Consider the following 20,127-nt stretch of genomic DNA (forward strand, 5'->3'; position numbering starts at 1 on the left):
AACCAATTTCTGAATGTTAATCTTGTATCCTGCTACTTTGCTGAATTCATTTATTAGATCTAGCTGTATTTGTGTGGAGTCCTTAGGGTTTTCTATATATGGTATGATGTCCTTTGCATATAGTGACAATTTTACCTCTTCCCTTCCAACATGGATACCTTTTATTTCTTTTTCTTGTCTGATAGCTGTGGCTGGGACTTCCAATACTATGTTGAATAGAAGTGGTGAGAGTGGACATCCTTGTCTTGTTCCAGATTTTAGCAGGAAGGCTTTCAGCTTTTCACTGTTCAGTATTATATTGGCTGTGGGTTTGTCATAAATGGCTTTTATTATGTTGAGATATGTTCCCTTTATACCCACTTTGCTAAGAGCTTTTATCATGAATGGATGTTGAATTCTGTCAAATGCTTTTTCTGCATCTAGTGAGATGATCGTGTGGTTTTTTACTTTTCTTTTGTTTATGTGGTGTATTACACTGATTAATTTGCATATGTTGAACCATCCTTGTGAACTTGGGATGAATCCCACTTGGTCATGGTGTACGATCTTTTTTTTTTTTTGCGGTCTGTGGGCCTCTCACTGCTGTGGCCTCTCCCGTTGCGGAGCACAGGCTCTGGATGCACAGGCTCAGCGGCCATGGCTCACGGGCCCAGCCGCTCCGCAGCATGTGGGATCTTCCCGGACCGGGGCACGAACCCGTGTCCCCTGCATCGGCAGGCGGACTCTCAACCACTGTGCCACCAGGGAAGCCCTATGATCTTTTTTATGTGTTGTTGGATTCAGTTTGCTAACATTTTGTTGAGAATTTTTGCATCTATATTCATCAAAGATACTGGCCTGTAATTTTCTTTTCTGGTAGTGTCTGTCTGGTTTTGGTATCAGGGTGATGGTGGCTTCATAGAATGTCTTTGGGAGTGTTCTCGCTTCTGCAATGTTTTGGAAGAGTTTGAGAAGGATCAGTATAAGTTATTTGTGTGTTTGGTATAATTTGCCCGTGACGCTATCTTGTCCTGGACTTTTGGTTGTAGGGAGTTTTTTTTTTATTTTTAATTTTTTTTATTACAGATTCTATTTCACTTCTAGTGATAGGTCTGTTCGAATTATCTATTTCTTCTTGATTCAGTTTTGGTGGGCTGTGTGTTTCTAGAAAGTTGTCCATTTCTTCTAGGTTGTCAAATTTGTTGGCATATAATTGTTCATAGTATTCCCTTATGGTTATTTGTATTTCTGTGGTATCGATTGAGATTTCTCCTTTTTCATTTCTTTTTATTGGGTTTCTGTCTCTTTTCTTCTTGGTGAGCCTGACCAGAGGTTTGTCAATTGTGTTTACCCTTTCGAAGAACCAGCTCTTGGTTTTACTGATCAAAATCTTTTTAATATTTAAAAGTTGGCAGAACAGACATACTGTGCTGTAACTGGTAATTTTTCTTTTTGGGGGTGGGGGGTGGGTGGGTAGAGCAGGCCAAAATGAAAGGCTTTCCTTTTCTTTTTTGTTCTACTGGATGCTGGCAGAAGAGAAGCATTTTTATTCAAATAGGGTTTGAGAGGACAAGATGCCCGCTGTGACTGGGACAATTAGTTACCTATGAAACTTTCCTTGACGGCATCAGGCAGACACTTTAAGGGAAATGTCTGTTTAGGGTGAACACATGTCCCCTCACAGAGGCTCTTTCCTGGGATTGGTCAGTAGAGCAGGAATTTGGCTCGGCACGTAGGTGTGAGGCCCTGAGTCACTGATGGACACTAGATTTTTAAGAGAGAGGCATTTTACGGTGAGTTTTCAAACTTGCAGTTTTCCCTGTTGTATAGGTCATAAGCACTTTTGTTTTTTCTTCTTGTACGGTCATATTTCCTTGTATCACCTTAAACGAAGAGCTTCTTTTTCCTCCTGTTTGGTCATATTCCATCCCGTCTTCCGACATCTCAGCACAGGCAGGGGTGACTTCCGTGTCGCTGCATCACCAGCCGTGGTCGCTGGTGTTAGTTACATGGCACTGAACTGTGAGCCCAGCTGAGCAGGAGTCGACATGTGTGCGTCAGGGATCGTGCTCACGGGCTCTGTCCTCTTTCCTTCCCGACTAGACTGATTCATAGAACTCTCCCTCCCTGGGGAAGAGCTCTGCAGAGGCAGCTTTGTTCTCACTTGTTGGATCACTAGACTTCTACTAAGGGCTTACTGTATGTGAGACCCTGTATTTAGCTCTGGGAATATATGGATAAATTCTAGATAGTTTTGCCGTCAAGAAAGTTGTTGCTTATTGGGAATGAACTTGTGAACCATATCAGCCCTATGAGCTATTGGGTTATTCATGATATGAGGAGATCCATTACTACTCTAGGACCAGAAGGGAAAGCAGAAACCAATCTATATTTTTTAAAAGAGGAGAATTTATTGCAGGAACTTGGTACAAATGTATTGGAAAGGGCCAGAGGAATAAGAGGGAGCAGGTGGCTTTCCCCAGAGCTCAGTAACTATAGGAAGCACTGTTGCCTCTGAGGCTGAAGGAGCAAAGGGTGCTGGTTTCTGGGGCCTATTGGTGTGGGTTGCTGTGGCCGCTGCTACTCTCGGGTTAACAGCACTGCATCTGGGGCAGACCTGGGATGGGCTCCAGGTCACGGCTGCTTTGGGACCATCACCGACGCTCTGCCATCCCGTGCCGGCTGTGCTGGAGCCTGTGGCTACCCACGCCCCATGACCTGCCTCTGCCGCAGAGACCACCAGAGCCAGAAGCAGAGGGCCTCCCCCAGTACTGGGCCCTTTGTCGTCAGGATGAAGCCAGGACCCATCTGGCCAGGGAGTCTGGAAAATACTGTACAGTTTCTAGCCTCCTGCAGTGCTGAGGAGAGCACAGAAAGGTGGGGATGGCTGTGAGTTCCACCAGAAAGTACCCAACGTATCTGGTCAAGCAGCGTCTTAGCACTATTTGAGGCAAATCAATCTCTTTCTCCCTCTCTCTCTCTTTTTTCCCCTCTTTCTCGAAATTACCTAAAGGAAGCTTCTGTGGACTGGAATCACTTGGACCATGCATGGTTTTTTTCAATTAGATTTGCTCTCATTGTCAGTCGTCACCTGTATAACTGAGGTACCTAGTATTTCTGGGCCCATCTACCTGCTGGGAATGTTGGCGGATTTTGTTACTGATCTCATCGAGAGTGTGTAAACTTAAGAATTATTCTAATTTTCCAGTGACATACTAGAAAAAGAACACTGCCAAGTGTTAGTGTATAGGGTATATATAAAGAAATAAAATTGCCTATTAGATAGGCAGACATATTTAAAAGTGCTTTTCCTTTCATAGAAACACAGAAACATTTTCCTCAGAATAACAAATATAAAACACTGCTGATGTCAACATATTTACCAGAAATGTGGCTCTGAACTCTGTCTCCTTATTGAGATTACCGGTTGTGAGGAGCTAACTGCCTTCTCTGTCTGCTCTGGCTTCCCCCAGGATGGTCTTCAGCAGAGAGGCAATCAGGAGACTTCTCGCCAGCAAGTGTCGCTGCTACAGCAATGACGCTCCAGATGATATGGTCCTGGGGATGTGCTTCAGTGGGTTAGGAGTCCCTGTGACACACAGCCCTCTCTTCCATCAGGTGAGAAAAATGTTTTTATTCCTACCTCAGAGGGAGAGAGGGGGGTTTTCTTCTCACTTGAAGGTACTACTGCTTTCCCCTCACCTGTTCTTCTGGAAGCAGTCTTAACTGTGTGGACAGGCTCCAGGGGGAAATCCTTAACAGACCTCTTCGTGCAGAGGGTTGATGCTGTACCAGGTACAGCATGAAGATGGAACGCAGAAACATCTAAAAAATGAAATGGTGTTTGGCCAGCATCCTTGCATGTAGGCTCAGGTAAAAGCTGTTTTTTTTTTCTTTGAGTTAAAAAAAAAATTGATGGTATTTAAAAATTATCAGATGCTATTTAAAAATATACAGGACTGACCTAACATTGTCCCGCTAGCCACCAAGTGTTTGCAGTTCTACACTGTCCTCAGTCCTTACACTGTCTAATGGGCTTTCTCCCCTTTGGTTGCTATTAAACTGACAGACTAAACTTAATTAAATTTCAGTATAATATCTCAATAAGCATATACTCTGGGGGTTATAGAAGAGATGATGTTTACCAGAGGTGGTTGGTGCTAATAGTTTCACCATCCTGCAGTGTGGGGTAAGAAGGGAATCCTTTTGCAGTCGTTTTAGTAGTTTCTTTTTTGAAGAATCGGGTTAGTGAGTATTCTGATCAGTGACTATCCTGATGCTGTAAGAATAATAGCAGATATATCTGTACTAAAAATACCTAGAGCCCACATTCACTTAATGCTCTCCTTTAAGAAATCAAAGCTTTTTGAAATTTGAATGCATAGGTATTTTAAGTGCCCTCCCTTACATTGAAAATATAGTCTTCATGCTTTATTTAGTAACCAGTAGCAAGCGCTATTGTAGCCATGTAGAGAATTGGGCGTGACAGAAATAGCACTACAGGAGATCATCTGAACGAGGCAGAGAAAGTGCTTGCATTACCAAGAAAGGCAGAATCCATTTCTGCATTCCTGAGGACTGCAAGGAAAGATAAAGATAGACCTTTACAATAAGAAATGTATGAGAAACCTCCCTCCTGGTACTAGTCAGAAGGTACTTTGCCATGTTTTACCTTGAGCCTATGTGTGGTATTATAGGACTTAGAAAAGCAAGTTATTCTCTCTTACCCTCTCTCTCATAATGTTGCACTCACAGAAAGGAAGGGTAATTAAAACTGTTGGTGTATAAGGGAAATAATTTATCATTGTTACTATCATAGTCTTAGGTTTTTATTTATTTATTTATTTATTTATTTCTGGCTGAGTTGCGTCTTCGTTGCTGTGCGCAGGCTTTCTGTAGTTGCGGCGAGCGGGGGCTACTCTTCGTTGTGGTGCGCGGGCTTCTCATCGCGGTGGCTTTTCTTGTTGAGGAGCACAGGCTCTAGGCCTGTGGGCTTCAGCAGTTGTGGCGCATGGGCTTAGTTGCTCTGCGGCATGTGGGATCTTTCCGGGCCAGGGTTGAACCCGTGTCCCCTGTGTTGGCAGGCGGATTCTTAACCACTGCGCCACCAGGGAAGACTCGGTCTTAGGTTTTCATAGCAGCCTTTTTCACTTAGGGAGGAATACGTTACTAAACGATAAGGATTATTTTCCTTCTTTCTTTTCTCCTTATGTAAAAGTCCTTTGAAGATAATTAAAAAAATTTTTTTAAATTGTTGTTTCCCATACTTTAGAACTCTTGATTTCTCTAATTCACATAATTTTAAACCTTTCCAAAGTCACAAAGTATGCTCAAAATGTATCCTCCCCAACAGACACTGCTTTATCTTCTAATTCTTAAGCCTCTTTTAAGAGAGTTTGCTCTGATTTGGACATTACTTTCCATTTGTAATGTTTGAACACTGGTCCAAACAGTGTATTTGTTCATATTAAAAAGAGATAAAATCTAGGATTCCTGGTAAGTTAGAGCAGGCATTTGGAAACAAGCTCAGATACAAAGTTGCCTGGGCCACATTTCTTCTCCTTTTAGTCAGGGAAGGTTATTGTGAGATCACAGGTTCAGAAGGCAGCCTCAAGGAATGTCTAGTATATCCCTCTGTTAAAAACAAAGTATCTAGAGCATGTGGTTTTCTGCTCTTCCAAAATTATATGCTACTAATGGGTATGGCAGTGTGCAATGGTCAGTGAATCCTCTGCACAAAATTGTCAAAATGACTTTCAGGAATCTGGAAGTCAACCAAAAAGCACTGAGAAGCATTAATTCCTGAAAAGCTACTGTAGTTCTGGGTAAGAGCAACAGAGTCTGAGGCCTTTCTGCCTGAAACCCCCCCCACCCCCACCCTACCCACCTTCCATCCAAGCTTGGTTGGAGAGAGCAGCAGTAGTTTCACCAGTATGGGCCTGGCTGGAAAAAAACAACAGGTTTGCTGTCAGAGGGGGTGGACTTGATTTGTGGGAGAGATGAAAACCCACAGGTATGTCAGCTAAAATTGTCAAATTTGGGTAGGAAACAAACAAGAAAAACCTGCATCTTCACTGGCCTGAGGTTGCAGTCTCAGTTATGGTGAAGGGATTATTGGTCAGAAGTTTAATACCTAATACCCTGGAAATAAGAGAGCATAGTAGGGCTAGAGAAGCTGGCTACAATTCTCTGGTCCACTGGGAAACTGTGTGCATGCACATGGGACTGTGGATGAAAGTAATTAACAAGCTAAGGCATGTTTGAGAACCCACTGAAGCTTTGAACGTCCTTTCCAATCCGCACACAGATTGAAGCTTTATGGGCTTGAGACGTTTGAGCACAATCTCTGCCTATATTACAGACTAACTACTGAGTTATTCAGGCACAGGAGTGACTTCTAGAAAGTCATCCTAAAGAATAAAAATAAGAGCTAAAATTTGAGAAACTAGCAGCCACACACTCTAGGGAAAAAGATTCCACAGTGTAAGTTCAGGCAAATTAGTTTTTAAAAAAGAGTAGTAAACAGATTTGTGAGTTGCTATAATACATTATTTAAAAATAACCAGTTTCCAATCAATTACTGTGAAACATGCAAAGAAACACTGAACTCCGGAAAAATGTAGTCAACGGAAATGGACTCTGATCAACAGAAACAGACTCTGAATGGGACCAGATGTTGGGTTTGACAAAGACTTCAAAGCAGCTAATAAAAAAAAAAACTATATTCACAGAATTAAAGGAAACTGTAGTCAAAGGAAAATATGATTACGTTAACTCAACAAATGGCAAGTCTTAATAGAGCGATAGAAACTATGATAAAGAACCAAATGAAAATTCTGTAGTTGTAAAACCCAATAAGAGAAATGCAAAATTATCTAAATGGACATAACAGTAGATTTGAGATGGCAAAAGAAACAATCAGTAAATTTGAAGGCCGATCAATAGAAATTACCTAATCCAAAGAACAGAAAAAAGACCGGAGAAAAATGAACACAGCCTCAAAGACAAGTGGTAAAACAAAGTATACCAACATACATTTAATGGGGGTCCTTTTTAAAAAGAGAAGGGAGAGAGAAAGGGACAAAAACAATTTTTTTTGAAGAAAAACATTTTCTCAAAAATGTAATGAGAAACAATCTATTGATCTGAGAAACTCAACAAGGCCCAAGTAGGATAATCAGGAAAAGAATCACACATGAACATGTTATAGTCAAATCATTGAAAAACGATGACAAAGGGAAAATCGTAAAAGCAACAAAAAACCTAATGAAAATGGAAATTAAAATGTTACTGGCTGATTTCTCATTAGAACTAAGAGGCCTGAAGGCAGAAAGAAAAAGGAAAGTTAACCAGAAATTCTATATCCAGTAAAACTATCCTTCCCAAATGGAAGCGGAAATAAAGACATTCCAAGATAAACAAAAAGTGAGAGAATTCTTTGCTAACAGACCTTCCCTTAAAAAAACTAAAGAAAATTCTCTGGGCTGAAAGAAAATGGCACCATGTGGTACCTGGAATATATAGGAAGGAATTAAGTACACTGGAAAGACTATGTATATACATGTTTGTGTGTATATATACACATATGTATGTATATAAGGAAAAAATGTGCGTATGAACATAAAATATATGGATGTGTATATATACAGATATTTTTCTCTTACTTTCTTTCACAAGATTGTTTAAAACAATATAACTCTATATTGTTGACTTTATAACATAGATAAATGCAATATATATGATGACAGTGGAACAAAGGCAGGGGAAAGAAGTGGAGCTTTACTGGGGCAAGGTTAATTTTGTTGGAGTTAAGTCAGTATTAACCCGATAAGTTAAAGATACATGTTATCCCTAGAGAAACCTTTAAGAAAGTAACTTTTTTGATGTTTTAGCTATATTTTTAAAGAGACTTAAATGTACACTAAAAGATTTTAATAAAGAAGGGCAATAAAGGAGGAACAGATGGACAAAAAAGATGTATTAAAAAATGGCATATACACTACAGAAAAACTGTAGAGGTTGCTCAAAAAATTAAATATAGGACCATATGCTGCAGCAATACCACATCCTGGTATATAGCAAAAGGAAATAAAAACAAGGTATCAAAAAAACAAAAACAATGGCATATAACATGGCAAATGGCTAATGAAAATACAGCTATATCAAGTGTTACATTAAATATGAATGGACTAAATACCCCAGTCAAAGGGCAGAGATTGTCAGACTGGATAAAAAGCATGATTTGTCTATATGTTGTCTATAAGAGTCAAGTATACTTTAGATTCATAGACACAAACAGGTTGAATATAAAAGGAAAAGATATACCATGCAAACAGTTGATCATAGAGAGGAATGTAAATTGGTGCAACCACTATGGAGGACAATACGGAGGTTCCTTAAAAAACTAAATATAGAGTTACCATATGATCCTGCAGTCCCACTCCTGGGCATATATCCAGAGAAAACCATGATTTGAAAAGATACATGCACCCGAATGTTCACTGCAGCACTATTTACAATAGCCAAGACAGGGAAGCAACCTAAATGTCCATCAACAGAGGAATGGATAAAGAAGATGTGATATATATACACAATGGAATATTACTCAGCCACAGAAAAGAATGAAATAATGCCATTTTCAGCAACATGGATGGACCTAGAGGTTATCATATTAAGTCCGATAAAGACAAAAATCATATGACACTACTTGTATGTGGAATCTAAAAAAATGATATAAATGAACTTATTTACAAAACAGAACTAGACTCTCAGACATAGTTACCAAAAGAGATAGTGGGGGTTGGGGGATAAATCAGGAGTTTGGTGTTTATTTTATATATAGTAGTGTGTATATGTAAACAACAACCACCTACTGTATGTAGCTCAGGGAACTATATTCAATATCTTGTAATCTGTAATGGAAAGAATATATATATATAATATATATATTTTACATATATATATTCAGATTTTATATATATATATATAATCTGAATCACTTTGCTGTTGTACACCTGAAACTAACACAGCATTGTAAATTAACTATACTTCAATTTAAAAATTTAAATAAAAAAGATATACTGTGTAAACAGTTGATCACAGAGAGCTTGAGTGGCTATAGTAATATTAAAAACAATAGATTTTAAGAACAGAAATATTACTAGACAGGAAGTGGGCCATTTCATGACAAAGGTCAATACATCAAGAGAATAAAACAATTATAAATGTATATATACAGCTAACAGCAGATCTTCAAATTACATGAAACATAAAGGGACAGAATTGAAAAGAGAAATAGACAAGTATTAACTACGTGACCTGTCACATATAAAGTATTTCACCGACAACAACAGAATGAACATTCTTTACAAATGTATATAGAACATTCTCCAGGATAGGCCGTATGCTAAGTCATGAAACAAGACTCACCTCCCAGAACAATGGAATGAAATTAGAAATTGAGAAAAAAAATTGGGGAAATTCCCCCAATATTTGGAAATTAAACAACACACTTTAAAATAACCCATGGGTCAAAAAATAAATCATAAGGAAAATTAGAAAATATCTTCAATGGAATGAAAATGAAAACACAACATATCAAAAACTTTGAGTGCAGCTATATAGTGGTTAGAAGGAAATTTACAGTTTTAAACATGTTAGAAAGGAATAAAGATATTAAATCAATAATCTAAGTTTCTACATTGAGAAGCAAAAGAATATCAAATCTGAACTATGTGGAATAAAAGAAATACTAAAGATCAGAGCACAAATCAGTGAAATAGAAAACAGAAAAATAGAGAAAATCAATTAAGCCAAAAATTAGCTCTAATTTGGTAAACCTTTAGCTAGCTTGACCAAGAGAAAGAGAAGACAAAAATTGCCAAAATCAGAAATGAAGGAGGGGCATCACTATATACCCTACCACAATTATGCCAACAAATTAGGCAGTTTAAATGAAATGGAGATAGACGTTTCTCCAAAATAGACATACAGATTGCCAACAAACACATGAAAAGAGGCTCAACATCACTAATCATTAGAGAAATGCAAATCAAAACCACAGTGAGGTATCGCCTCACACCCGTCAGAATGGCCATCATCAAAAAATTTACAAACAATAAATGCTGGAGAGGGTGTGGAGAAAAGGGAACCCTCTTGCACAGTTGGTGGGAATGTAAATAGATACAGCCACTATGGAGGACAGTAGGGGGGGGTTCCTTAAAAAACTGAAAATAGCACTACCATATGACCCAGCGATCCCACTACTGGGCATATACCCTGAGAAAACCATAATTCAAAAAGAGTCATGTACCACAATGTTCATTGCAGCACTATTTACAATAGCCAGGACGTGGAAGCAACCTAAGTGTCCATCGACAGATGAATGGATAAAGAAGATGTGGCCCATATACACAATGGAATACTACTCAGCCATAAAAAGAAACGAAATTGAGTTATTTGTAGTGAGCTGGGTGGACCTAGAGTCTGTCATACAGAGTGAAGTAAGTCAGAGAAAACAAATACTGTATGCTAATGCACATATATACGATCTATAAAAACGGTACTGATGAACCTAGCGGCAGGGCAGGAATAAAGACACAGATGTAGAGAACAGACTTGAGGACACAGGAGGGTAAGGGGAATGTGGGACGAAGTGAGAGAGTAGCATTGACATATATACACTACCAAATGTAAAAAGGATGGCTAGTAGGAAGCTGCTGCATAGCACAGGGAGATCAGCTCCATGCTTTGGGACCACCTAGAGGGGGGGGAGGGAAGCTCAAAAGGGAGGGGGTATGGGGATATATGTATACATACAGCTGATTCACTTTGTTATACAGCAGAAACTAACACAGCATTGTAAAGCAATTATACTCCAATAAAGCTACTAAAAAAATTTTTTTAATGATGAATTGAAAAATAAATAAATGAAATGGAGAAATTTCTAGATTACACTTTTTAAGCAAGGCTATTTCTCAAGAAGAAATAGAAAATGTATTTAAACTTATATACATTGATGAAGTTGAATTAGAGAAGCAAGAATGCTTCCTAACTCAGTTTATGAGGCCAACATTAACCTAAAATGTCAGAGATGTACATTGTATCCCTAGAGCAAGCACTAAGAAAATCACTAAAAAAAAAAAAAAAAGCTAAAAAGTTAACGAATTAAAATGGTACATTACAGAAGTAAAGGACAGGCCAGTGTTACTCTTCAACATAGATGCAAAAGTCCATAATACAATATTAGCAAACTGAGTCCAGCAATATATTAAAATTGTTGCTTGTTTTTCACACTTAAAAATGAACTGTTGGAGATACAAATAGATGTAACACAGGAAAAAATAAATCCATAATATTTCTGCCTTTATTAATGCAGATTCCAGAAGTGATTAACTGCCTCTCAGGAGTCACCTCTGCAAGTGACGAGCTGGATTATTAAGCATTAGAATGTGCTAATCATTTCTGATAAATGAGGTCATGGAAAAGAACAAGACAAAACTAGAAGAGTAAAATGCATACAAAGAGGCATCTGTGATGCTGAGAAGTCTATAATCAACCTCTGTGCCCAAAATGCCAAAAGGAAATCCCAGACAGGCAGGGTCAGTGTGAGGAACGAGGACTTGGGAGCAGAGGCGGAGCAGGGTAGGAAGCTGTACACACGGAAAGAGCGCTGGCTTAAACTGCATGAGCGGGACAGAAATTGAGCAAAATGTAAACCTTCTTATGTGTAAAGGTTACAGCACACTGAACAGTGTAACAAATGGAGATTGATTGTATTTTAGACACACTTTTTTTTTTTTACAGCTGTACCTGAGGTATGATTTACATACCATACACAATTCACACACAGTAATGGTGTGAATGGTACGTTGAAAAATTTTAGCAAATTTCCAGAGCTAGGCAACCACAAACCCAGTTTTAAAACACTAGGCTCATGCCCCCCAAACTCCCTTGTGTGAATCTGCACTCATTCCCCACCCCCATTCGCAGACCCAGAACACCACCGATTTGCTTTGTCTCCAAAGTGTTTCCTTTTCTAGGCTCTCCCTACTCTGAAAGACACATGCCTAATTCCAAGTTAGAGCAGCGGACAGGCAGTGGGAACGCCCAAAATTCCTTGCCCCACCTCGCCACACAACCATGTATGGCCAAAGTTTCTTTAGACCTGGGAAGTAAGTTTTTCTGCCTCTTTGCAGAAGTCATAATAGTAACTTAAATGACTTACCAAGGAAAACTTTTCACACTTATTACCATGGTTGAGGAATATCCCAGAGGCATGACTGTGGAACCTAGAAGCAAAAAGCGATGCACTGGGGATACAAAAGTAATTGGAGATGCAGAAACAAAGAGCCTACACTTAGAGGGAAGATTTTAGTGGAAAAGATTTTCCTTCTTGCTTTTAGATTCCCATAACCAAACATCAGATATTGAAGGAGAGCAATCGTTTCACGCATTTAAATGTTATTCTGAAGCACAACTGTTTTCGATGAGTGAGAGCGCGGGATTCTCTGTTCTTCCTGCAGGCTCGGCCTGTGGATTACCCTAAGGACTACCTATCTCACCAAGTTCCCATATCGTTCCACAAGCACTGGAACATCGATCCCGTGAAGGTCTATTTCACATGGTTGGCACCCAGTGAGGAAGACAGAGCCAGGCAGGAGACACGAAAAGGCTTTAAAGAAGAGTTATAAAGCATGGTGGCCTGTGGGCACAGGCAGGACACAGAAGCAGAGACTGGCATTGTCCTGCTGTGCTGGATCACACCGCTTACGTGCGACATGCAGCATCGGAAGCTTCCTGACTTTCGGTGGACGTTATTATACGGTAATTTTTGAGTTGAGGGTGGGGAAGGAGTCATAGGGAAAACAGAGAGTTTTGTTTTCTGGGGAAGATCACTTGTTTTAGCATTATGCAGTTATTGTGATACACAATGATTACGGTGTATCTTTCAAGCTGTGAAACAGCTTTATTTCTGTCATAGAAAAATAAATGGTACCAGAATTTTCCTTCCTGTCCTGTCTCTTCATTATAATGAAAGTTTCAGCTGGGCATGAGTCTGGAGAGACGTGACTGTGTTACTATATACATAAAATAAAGAAGAGGGAAGGTCTCTTGATCTGGATATTACAATGGGGTGAACTTTTTAACCGTATTTTTTTTTTTGCGGTACGCGGGCCTCTCACTGTTGTGGCCTCTCCCGCTGCGGAGCGCAGGCTCAGCGGCCACAGCTCACAGGCCCAGCCACTCCGCAGCATGTGGGATCTTCCTGGACCAGGGCACGAACCTGCATCCCCTGCATCGGCGGGTGGACTCTCAACCACTGCGCCACCAGGGAAGCCCTTAACCGTATTATTGATGATCGAAATGATTTCCTGGTAACTCAGTAGGAAGACTGCTGTGTTAAGGATCATTCATAAAACGTCATAAAAGTCTAGTGATGAAAAATCCCCTGGAGTCTGTAATCCGGGTTGTTATGTTTTATCTGGTTTTCTGTTTGTACCTCATAAAAGGAGAAGAATAAGTCTTCTGCGAGAGCTTTCTCCCTCTTTAGAGGTTCATCTGTGTTCTGTTTCTCCCTGAAGCCCTATCTTTATGACCTACTTGTAACACGAAAGTGTAGTGGCTGCTGCCAGAAGGTAATGTTCTCAATATTTAAAAAAAAAAAAAAGTCATATTTTATTCAAGTCACTGAGCTCTGAGTCTCAGGAAGTGAATTAAATTAATTGTACCTGGTGTCTTCCTCTTATTTTTATTTGTACGTTATATAATGACTCTCTCCAGACTCAGAAGAGACCCCCAGTGTAAGGGAGGCCCGCATGGTGACTTGGCAACTTCCCAGGTTTCCTAAATAATGAAATTTGCAGACAGTATTTTGAAACAGCTCTAATTTCCAAATCATACCTTTAATATACAGTAACTTAATACATTATTAATTTTAAAGCATATTCTGTATTTAACATTTTAACTATATAATTCAGTTTTCTAGAGGTATTTGCATAAAATTTGATATGTCTTAAACTAGTTTTGGTATAGTAAAATACTTTCCTCTTTTTTTTAATAAAAATTGTTATTAATTTTGCCTGTAACGTTTTTATAGCCAAGCACAGGGTTTTAAAGCCATGCCACCAAAAGTATCCGTGCGTGTGTTTTTTAACAATACATTTTTCTTGTAGGTTATATGTAACTGATTTCCAAAATGACGCAATAGTATTTACCATTTTTCCAAACTAGCAAATAGCAGGACTGTTGTGTTTTCAGTGATAACTGAATACACTGGATTCACTGCTGTGAGGGTGGATTTTGTGGTCCGTCCAAGGAACGGATCCGGGATGATCAGCCGGATAAGAAGCACCCGCAGGACGTGTAGATCTGGCCAAGCTATTGCTGGTGACGTCAGTACTGCTGTCATAGCTGGGATTACTGTCACTGGTAGTCACCTTCATGTCATCTGTAATCATGCTCCTGGAGGGCCTGGCTGCCTAACCCAGTGGAGAAGAGCCTCCAGTTCCTACTCTTGCCTAACACTGTTACACTCAGAAAAAAGTGTACTCGTGATAGGACTGTAGTGGCATCCGTACAGGAAGATCCCCGTCATCGCGCTTTCCCTGTGTGACGACGATCAGTGCCTTCTGCTGATACTGGAGCACCTTCTGCTGATACCGGAGCACCTTCTCTGGTACTTTTAGGTGTTGGTTATGTTTACTTTTTGGAACGAGGTAAGCCTAACCACAAGTAAAAGACCTTTGCCTAAATTTCTGATTTCTCAGATGTATTTATTAGTCCAAGTGGAGCAGGAGTTGGGAGGGCTGTGAGGAAAAGGAATGAATGAAATCAGAGAAAAAAGTTGGCAGCTCAGTAAACACAGTTTTTAAAAATAAAAATAAAAACCTATCCTTTTAAGAGAAAACCATCAGACACTGAAGATATATTTATACAAAGTCTACAAAACCATTATCTATTTTATTACATAATGAACTGGAGATATTTTGGAACTGATTCTCATAGAATTCATAACTTAAGAACCAGTTTTGAATCTGTACTTTCCTGGACAGACTCTTTCCTATTCATATTTTCTTTGCCTTTTAAATAGAAATTTGCTTCAAATGGCCGTTTTTATACTGGGATATCAACATCAAGGAGGTACAGGTGGAACCACTGGAATGCCGTTCTTGCTTTTAAGCCACTTCTGCTGATATAGCCAAAGCAATTTGGCCAAAGCCAAAGCAAAAAAATCGGACAGCGTAGGATTTTTACATCTTTCTGCCAAATTGGAAATCCAGACACAAACACGGCCTTTGTAGGCTGTTTGGGAACACAGAACAATAGCATGCTGGGCTGCAAGTGATGCTGTGCATGGGTATTTAAATATCAGTGCTCCTGGGTTTCTTTAGTACCCCTGAATACCTTCAGTGCTTCCACATCCATATCATTATAACTGTTTATGTATTTTCCTCAAAAATTAATAACAGAGTAGACATTTGTAAGAATGTTTCTGTTGTCTTCCCTTCATAATCAGAGACGGAACTTGCGTGGACTAAAATGAATCAATGATTCATCCAGCAACTGTTTATTAACCCCCTACTATGTGTCAGACCTTCCAGGATGCCCCTTGTCTCTTCTACTCACCACTCCATCCCTGGCACCTTTGAATGCCTGGCACACAGTAGGTGCTACTGTTTTATGTTCCCAAGCTTTCTATAAGCATGTCACCTGCAAATGTGCTTTCCCCCTATCTACAGAAAGTGAAGACTTCGTTTCTGGCATCAAGTCTTTGAGCACATGTTTTCACTTTAAAGACACATATTTCTGGAGGGAGTTGGGGTAGGTACAAGGGAAAAGGACATAAACTGGTAACAAATGAACAAGATGATTTCTAATAATACCTAAAGACACTAAGAACAGGGAGGCAGAACTGGATGGGGGCTGGGGACTAGCTTGGATAGAGTGGTCAGAGAGGGCTGCTAAGAAAGTGATGGTCGAGTGAAGACCCCACTGAATAGATAGAGTCAGGAACGCTGAGATATGCGCGCAGTAACAGCAAACGTGAAGGCTCTAAGGCGGGGACAAATCTGGCATGTCTGAAAAAGCAAGCCTGTGACCGCTTAGCTGTCATCACTGCTATTAGTAAACATCCAGGTGATGTCAAACAGTTGCTACAGAAGTCTGGAGCTCATTGGAGCAGTCGGGCTGGAGTGATAATTCTGGAACTCATCAGCATTTTTAAAGGTTTTGAAAGCCACAAGACTGGACAAGATCGTGCAGGGAGAGAAGGAAATAGAGTCAGCCTGAGCAGTCAGTGAGGTGGCAGGGACACCGGGGCAGGCAGGGGAGCTGTGTAAGGGAAGCCAAGGAAGGAGTGTTCTGAGAAGCAAATGATCAAGCGTGTCACGTGTTGCCGAGAGGACGGAGAAGTGACAGTGTGACTGAGAGCGTGGAAGTGACCTTGACAAGACTGCTCCCAGTGAGTGGGGCAGGAGGCGGGCAGGATGGGAGCTGCGATTGTGGAGAGCGATTATAAACATTTGGGCAGGGGGGATCTATAGTTAATTCTTTTTATGATTTAAAGACAAGGAAACGGGGTCTTGGGAGTTTATATTTTAAGATGGAAGATTCTAGGAAACGTCTGTATGAGATGCGAATGGCCTCGTAGAGAGGGAGGATGACGAGTGACTGCACTGATGGTCCTGGCAACATGAGATGGAACCCAGAGCCCAGTGGGGGAATCTGACAGGAGGGTCTGCGGTCAAATGGGGGGACGGTGTAGGCACAGAGAAAGGATTTTAGATTTGCTGATGTGAAGATATGGGTGTTTACATCTGATCATTTCTATTAAGTGTGAGACAGTGTTATTTGCTGGGAGTGTTTGACTTTTTACATGGGTTTGCTTTATGGAAACCGCAACGTTAATAATAATAACCACAATGACAACCACTTACATAATGCTTACTATACTTGGCACAATTCCAAGTGTTTCACACATTAAGTTATTTAATCCTCACAATAACCCTCAGAAGTGAGTACTAGTGCTTTCTCCAATTTATATTGGAGGTAACTGATTAACCAGCTCAAGGTCACAGAGCTAGTAAGTTGTGAACCCAGACATTTTGGCTCTAGAGTTTGTTCATGTAATCCCTGTGCTCCTTCACCTCTATCAGGAACAATGTTGCCTCTTCCCCAACTGAATGTATATCTAGTTCTGAAACACTATCACAGGTAAAGATCACCAAGAATCCAAGAGTTAATCATGAAGTAACCCTATATAAGAGAGATAAAAGGCAAATATGATTATATATCAAATAAATTATAGAAGCAGTATGTGCTGGGAGGTTAAAAAAGGAAGAAACGAATTGAAACTGAATTTTGAACTTTTGTTCTAGAACTTTGGAAAACAATACCTCTGGTAAGGGTTAAGATCCTCATACACTGTTACACTGTGACCCAGAAGTTCTACTCTGAGGCTATACCCTAGTGAGACACTCACATCCTTGCACTAAGAAGCATAAACAAGAACGTTCACAGCAGCATACACAGTTCAGGAGAGCTCAAAGTTGGAAACAGCCTACATGTCCATTGCTTGAAGGATTAATAAGTTCTGGAATGTCTTTACAATATCACATTATGCTGCGGTTAGTACGAATGAAACACAGCTACATGACACATCTCAATGTTAAGCAAATTTTAAAGTCACAGGACAAAACTTACAATAGGATCGCCTTTATATAATTTAAAACCATGCAAAATTTAAAAATAAACATGTAAAGATACACATCTAAAAAATTAAGGAAAGAGAAGGATAAACACAAAATTCAAGACAGTAGTTACCTCTGCAGGAAAGACAGAGGAATATGCTCTCAGAGAGAGACACAGGGGACTCAAAGCTAATGGTTATTTCCATTTCTTAAACAGGTTGGTGGGTACACGGGTGTTTGTTTTATAGGTATTCTTTATGCCTGATAAATATGTTATGAATATTCCCTGTTCAACATTTAATTTTGATGTAATTAATGTTAATAGTGACTTGCTTTAATTAAAGAAAAATGTCTTGTTCAGCACCGAATGTGTGAGTATTAATTTCCCGTGAGTATTAACAGTTGTTCCTGCAACAACTTATCACAAACTGGCTGGCTTTCAAAAACCAGAAATAATTATCCTGTGTCCTGCCTGTAGAATTTGGGGAGTCTATCAGCCTTCTTTCATCTTGTCCTGTTTTTGTCCCTTCTGATTCAATCTGGCAACATTTCTGCTTATATAACAAGCTCAAAAACCTTTTGAATCTCCCGTGTATGTTAAGGGGATTCAGGCTATTAGACAAAGGCTCCTCCACAGATCTTTTCTGATGATGTCATCCCTATTCCCGGCTCCTGCTGAGATGATTGAGGGGCTCCACTGGTCATCAGGGAACCCTCTGTGTGATGGGACACTCTAACCTTTCCATCCTTTCAAGGCACTAGCCACTGTCCAGCTACACCTGTGGCTTTCTTTTCGGAATGTGCTTTTCTAATGGTGAATATCCTAATTTTAGCATCTCTTACCATGTGGATTTGCTGAAATTTTTCCAAATCATCAAGTCCAGGTTCATTTTTCCTTAACAGTTACCTCAATTTATCTCTTTCCTCTCAAATTTTCCCATAAACTACAAGAAGAAACCAGGTTGCATATCCGGTACGTTGCTTGGAAATCTCAGCAAAACATCCAAGTTCACTGCTTATATGTTCTGCTTTGCGTATAACTATAGGACACAATTCAGACTTCCTGCTAGAAGAATTACTTCCTAGACTTCCTGCTACTGCATAACAAAGGATCCCCTTTCCTCCAGTTTCCAAAAATATTTTCCTCATTTCTTTCTGGGCCCTCATTGGCAGGGCCTTTAAGGTTCAAATACCTACCAGCATTCTGTTTCTAATGATACGTGTGTTCTCTAAGAAAATACAGGCTTTCTCTCCTTGCTCCTTACCTCCTCCTGAGTCCTCACCAGAAGCACCTTTAACATCCACTTCTACCAAAAGTCTGTTTAAGGCAGTGTAGGCTTTTCCTATCATGCATATCAAAAATTCTTCCAGCTTCTCCCCACTACCCAGTTCCAAAGCCACTTCCACATTCCTAGGCACCTGTTACAGAAGCATCTCACTTCCCAGGACCAAAATCTGTCCCTGTGGCTGATGTAACAAGTTACCACAAACTTAGTGGCTTTAAACAACCAAAATTTATTACAGCATCACTGGGCCAAAGCCAGGGTGTTGGCAGGACAGCGTTCCCTCCAGGGGCTCTCGGGGAGAATCCATTCTTTGCCTCTTCCTGCTTCTAGTGGCTGCTGCACCCCTTGGCTGTGGTCACATAACTCCAATTTCCGCCCCCGTGGTCACTCTGACTTCTCATCTCATGCCTGTGTATCAAATACCCCTCTGCCAGCCTCTCGTAAGGATACACGTGACTGCATTAGAGCCCACCTGCATAAGCTAGGATAACCTCCCCATCTCTAGACCCTTTAGTTAATCACATCTGCAAAATTCTTTTTTTTTTTTTCCATATAAAATGACATCGACAGGCTCCAGGGATTAGGACGTGGATATCTGGATATCTTTTGGGGAGGGAGCACCGTTCAGCCTACCAGAGTACGCGTGATTCCTCCCGTTGGCAGACAAGTGGGTGAATCAGGGGGGTCTGAGCACGGCCTGCCTGTTCTTTCTTTCATTCACTCATTCATTCACTTGACATACATGGGGTTTTTTTGGTTTTGTTTTGTTTTGCGGTACGCGGGCCTCTCACTGCTGTGGCCTCTCCCGTTGCAGAGCACAGGCTCCGGACGCGCAGGCTCCGCGGCCATGGCTCACGGGCCCAGCCGCTCCGCGGCACGTGGGATCCTCCCGGACCGGGCCGCGAACCCGCGTCCCCTGCATCGGCAGGCGGACTCTCAACCACTGCGCCACCAGGGGAGCCCGACATACATGTTTTGAGCAACCACCTTGTGCCAGGCATTGTGCTAAACACTGGGCACTCAGTGGTGCCACCTGGACCATCTCATCAGCAAACACACACACACACACACACACACACACATCAATTTCTCATTTTAAAAAGCTAGTCATTGTTTAGGCAGAGAAGAAATTAGGCTAAAGACCTGCCTGGTATTATTCTGGGCTTCTCTGC

The 20,127-nt window shown here is 40.5% G+C and overlaps 1 protein-coding gene across 1 annotated transcript in view; it reads left to right on the plus strand.

The window, feature by feature from the left end:
- B3GLCT (beta 3-glucosyltransferase) overlaps nucleotides 1–14,748 on the plus strand; it is a 109,274-nt gene extending 94,526 nt beyond the window's left edge. The window contains exons 13-14 of the mRNA XM_079903327.1: nucleotides 3,453–3,597; nucleotides 12,504–14,748. Of these exons, the coding sequence (XP_079759453.1) occupies nucleotides 3,453–3,597; nucleotides 12,504–12,671 (313 nt within the window). The 3' untranslated portion in view covers nucleotides 12,672–14,748. The remainder of the gene's footprint in view (nucleotides 1–3,452; nucleotides 3,598–12,503) is intronic.
- Nucleotides 14,749–20,127: the final 5,379 nt, after the last annotated feature.

This window comes from Stenella coeruleoalba, assembly GCF_951394435.1.
Source record: "Stenella coeruleoalba genome assembly, chromosome: 18".
NCBI lineage: Eukaryota > Metazoa > Chordata > Mammalia > Artiodactyla > Delphinidae > Stenella > Stenella coeruleoalba.